The 4701-nt window shown below is 41.1% G+C and overlaps 1 protein-coding gene across 1 annotated transcript; it reads right to left on the bottom strand.

The window, feature by feature from the left end:
- Nucleotides 1-216: 216 nt before the first annotated feature.
- LOC107835200 (uncharacterized) lies at nucleotides 217-1711 on the bottom strand. Its single transcript, XM_016667529.1, has 2 exons — nucleotides 1449-1711; nucleotides 217-770 (listed from the first exon to the last, which is right to left on the bottom strand). The coding sequence occupies exons 1-2, from the start codon at nucleotides 1686-1688 to the stop codon at nucleotides 264-266; spliced, it is 747 nt and encodes a 248-aa protein (XP_016523015.1). The 5' UTR covers nucleotides 1689-1711; the 3' UTR covers nucleotides 217-263.
- Nucleotides 1712-4701: the final 2990 nt, after the last annotated feature.

Here is a 4701-nt window from a genome sequence, read left to right as displayed (position 1 = left end):
CACTCTTTACAATTCAATTAAAGAAAGCATGTCTTTCCTTTCAATCTCACAAAGTTCCTTTTTATCCTGCCATTTAAATTTTATCTGGGAATCCTAAGAATTAGTCAGAGACTTGATAGCTGCAGCTTTTTTCTCTTTCTCCAGTTTTTCACGCTTTGGCTCTGCAGATTCCCAACGTTTCTTTTCTTTCAATAACTTATCCTCCATAAAAGCCCGTTTTTTAGCTTCTTCTTTCTTTATAAGTGACAGTTGGTTGTACACCATTATTTTTTACGTATTTCACAACTTCTGTCCTTATCAGGAATGTCGCAGTCACTCTCATGGTCTAGAAAGCCAGATTCATACTGAACATCTCTTCCTTGCACAGTAACACTGTGATGCATTTCCCACTGCATTGCATCTGGGTTGTCCATATGTTTTTTAGTCTCGTCCTGTGTATTCAGTTTCTGCTGGGGATCCTTCTTCTGTCTCCTGGTTCTATTTTCCTCGGCTCGATATCCGGGAAGCACCCCTTGCCTTTCAGTCCTGTCCATTTCCCTCTTCTGTTTCTGTTTATATTGATATCGGGCAGCCAGTTCATCAGCCAGAGGCTTTTGCTTTGGAGTTTTCTTCTCCTGATGATGTGCTTCACGTAGCATTTTGGCAACCTCCTCCTTTGGCCATATTGTTACATAGCTTTTTTGTAAAAGAGAGTCAGAGGGAGCTTCTTTCCTCAATATATCCTCTAAATTGTCATCCACAGTCTTCTTTTGGTCTTCCATGTTTGGCTCAGTCTAGTCTTGTCTCAAAACAAAAATGCTGGTCTTTCTCTTTTTTCTGTCTCCTCATCTCAATTTCCTCAATTTGATGCAGTCTATCTGACTCCATTAGAGTTGGATTTCAGTGAGGGAAGTTTGACAGCCTTGGTGTTGCTGACTTTCTGACAACTCAGTAAAGGTCTGCAAACATTGCTGGTTTTTACGTCATTATGTTTGTCAGCAGGCTGTTTGTTTTGCGGAAGGTTGATACTTTTCCAATTTGCACCTCCACACACTCTTTACAATTCAATTAATGAAGTCATGTCTTTCCTTTCAAGCTCACAAAGTTCCTTTTTCTCCTGCCGTTTACGTTGTACCTGGGAATCCCAAGAATTAGTCAGAGGCTTGATAGCTGCAGCTTTTTTCACTTTCTCTAGTTTTTCACGCTTTTGTTCTGCAGATTCCTAATGTCTCTTTTCTTTCAATAACTTATCCTCCATAAAAGCCCTTTTTTTAGCTTCTTCCTTCTTTATAAGTGACAGTTGGTCGTACACTGTTTTTTTCTTATTTCACGACTTCTGTCCTTATCAGGAATGTCGCAGTCACTCTCATGGTTTAGAAAGCCAGATTCATACTGAACATCTCTTTCTTGCTCAGTAACACTGTGATGCATTTCCCACTGCATTGCATCTGGGTTGTCCATATGTTTTTAGTCTTGTCCTGTGTATTCAGTTTCTGCTGGGGATCCTTCTTCTGTCTCCTCGCTCCTATTTCCTCAGCTCGATATCCGGGAAGCACCCCTTGCCTTTCAGTCCTGTCCGTTTCCCTCTTCTGTTTCTGTTTATATTGATATCGGGCAGCCAGTTCATCAGCCAGAGGCTTTTGTTTTGGAGTTTTCTTCTCCTGATGTTGTGCTTCATGTAGCATTTTGGCAACCTCCTCCTGGGCCATATTGTTACATAGCTTCTTTTGTAAAACAGAGTCGAAGGAAGCTGTCTGGATGAAAAAAAAAACATGAACGCTGTATGTGCTGGGTTTTTACCTTAGAATGGCCAACTTTCTCTTATTCCTATGCCAATTTGATACAGTAGGGGCTTCCACACTTCCCATATCTGTGTCCTCTGTCACTTTTGTCAGCAGTTTAAACTGTTTAATCCGTTGTTAACATGTCGTAACCTGTTTTTCCGAGCTGCCTTTAAACGCTGTGCGGCAGAGAAGGAGACCTGCTGCTGCAGTAGAGCTACTCAGGTGTGTTAGAATCAGGGGTGGATCTAGAAAAATATTAATGGGGTGGCAAGAGGGGGGCAGGGATTACGTCTTTCATACTCCTGCTAATTGATATGTATTACTGGATTGGACAGCGCCTGTTGGTCACTATGTGATTTAGTGTGTCCAGAAAACCATTTTATCCCAATACAAGACAAGGAGAAATCTGACACGAAAATATTAGTAGCGTCACTATTTGTTATAAAGATTAGAAAACTGATGTTTGATAAATTCTCCATGATACAAATCTATAAACAGTTTAGTTTCTGTTAGTTCTGTCAAGATGCAAGAAGGGGCAAATTTCTACTTATATTGGTCAATCGTTTTATTTTAAATATGCTGAGGAGCCCTAGTTTGATGACTGTTAAAAATATCACCACGTTTTGCAAACAGAGGGGATTAGCTCAGTTTTTGTCGCTTGTTTTTAGGAATTGCAGCAGCTGCAGTGCGCCACAATAAAGCTACAATAAAGCTGATAAACAGGTGAAAAACCAAACTAGACAGAACCACTTCTGATTGTTTGCCAAGCCAAACATCCAATAAAAGTTCCACCAAGCCACTACTGAGGCACTGGGGTCATGCTTCTCGACACGGGCAAAAGAAGGTTCAATGTCCAAACTTATTGATTGTTATTGGTGATTTATTTTCCTCTTTCACCAAACAAATTACAGAGATCAAACTTTCATTGGTTCTCATGCTCTACCACTCTTGCTCTGGTAAAATCCATCGGCTCCAAACCCAAATGCCTGCTGGTCCTTCACCAGGCCCCTGCACTTATAGAAAGTGGACTGACCCACATTACTTCCTGTCTAAATTTAGAAAATACATAAGAAAAATAATAAAACAAAAATAAATAAAAACAACAATTATCAACCTACAAATAAACTCTGTAAATAATAAATAGACATTTAAGAGTAACAAAATTCAAATGGATAAAGAAATAAAGAAAAAATAGTTGCAACAACTTCTATGGACCTTACCAAGCTCCGCCCAAAAACGCCCCTCGAAAGTCTCACATGACTCCATGTCTCACAAACAAAGCTTTGCGGTGCTTAGTTTCTATGTGTAATTTCATTTCGACTGACTCTCTGCAAAGTATTTCTGAGTCAATTAGTGTAGCATTTCTGCCGGATTTTCACAAAATATCAGCCACGACAATGGACAGGGGAACCAACAAGTTCATATCTTTTTTGACGACATCAAGGTGCTTGAGCCACGCGATGCCTCCAACATTGTGCGCGTCACAGCGAAATGCTAACAGTCCATGAGGAAAACAGCAGATCCTCACACCCTCAGCATGGAACCAGTCGAAAGTTGTAATGCGAACACGCTCGGAACCGTTCCGTGCAGGAAAGCCCCTTAAGGTTATCAAAGTGAATAGCGGGCTAACAACAGTTAGGCTAGTATATCTGACCCACTGCTCACTTGTTCAATATTTTCTTTAAATTAAAACATTTTTGTCACCTGTGAAATCTGAAGCCCTTATTACCATTATCTATGGTTGAATTAACTGCTAAACATTGCGTCCGTTGTTCTGATTCTTTGCGTGATTGTAGTAGTTTCCTGACTCAATGAACAGCAATGGCGCATGTGTGACTTACAATAAGTCAGGTAATGTCCAGTCCAGTAACATATATATCCATCAATGCTGCTGGCGCTCTGTCCTTCTCTCGCACTTCCCGCTACTTAGCAGTGGGTATCAGGTTACATTGTGTTGCATTCAATGTTGTCGGAAAAAAGAGTTCCATGCGCTTAATGTCCGATTTGCCATAACTATTTATTGAATTCATTGTCGCTAGCTGGGGTGGCAAGGCTCTCGTTTGGGGTGGGAACTGGCACCCCAGTAGATCCACCCCTGGTTAGAATCATGGCAGCAAACCAGCAAAACGCAAAGAACTTTTCACAGTTGTCCCCCAAACTGACCTACTGAGTTGAGTAAAGCTGTTGCATGCAGGTAAAGTTAGCTAAAAGATGACTAGCTAGCTAATATCAATACAGCACCTTAAGCTTAACAAGTAGCCTGTAGACTACCAATGCTGTTGTCTATGTTCAGCTACGTACATTCATTTGCCCCCAAAAAAGTCGATTCCCCTCCCCCACCCATTCTTAGAGACAGGGAGTTTCTAAGAATCCCCCCCTCACATGCGTCGTTTCAACCAGACAGCCATTTGTAATCCATAAGGGGGGCCCAATAAATGTTTGGAAACCACTGGGGGGCGCAGAAGAAAAAGTTTGAGAACCACTGGCTTACGGTAATGTGCATGCACACATAGATGTTACATTACATACTGCTTACTCAGCAGATTTCTTATAAATCCGTCATACCTGCAGAAGTTTCATTTGTGTGTTTTATTTCTCAGAAGTTTACAGTAAATGTTATTAAATTAAGCTGGTATGTTAATAAAACATATTAATATAAATGATTTTTGCTGTGTCCAATGTCGTTACCATACTATAAACAAGACATTAGTCCCGTTTAGCGTCACTATTACTACAAACAGGGGCGGATCTACTGGGGTGGCAGTTGCCACCCCAAACGAGAGCCTCGCCACCCCTGTTGCCACCCCAGCTGGCGACAATGAATTCAAATAGTTATGGCAAATAGGACATTAAGCGCATGAATCTCTTTTTCCGACGACATTGAATGCAACACGATGTAACCTGACACCCACTGCTAAGCAGCGGGAAGTGCGAGAGA

The sequence above is a fragment of the Poecilia formosa genome, unplaced genomic scaffold (genome assembly GCF_000485575.1).
Source record: "Poecilia formosa unplaced genomic scaffold, Poecilia_formosa-5.1.2 Scaffold1216, whole genome shotgun sequence".
Classification (NCBI taxonomy): Eukaryota; Metazoa; Chordata; class Actinopteri; order Cyprinodontiformes; family Poeciliidae; genus Poecilia; species Poecilia formosa.
Note: the sequence above shows the minus strand (reverse complement) of the source record. Positions and strands in the feature narration are given on the sequence as shown.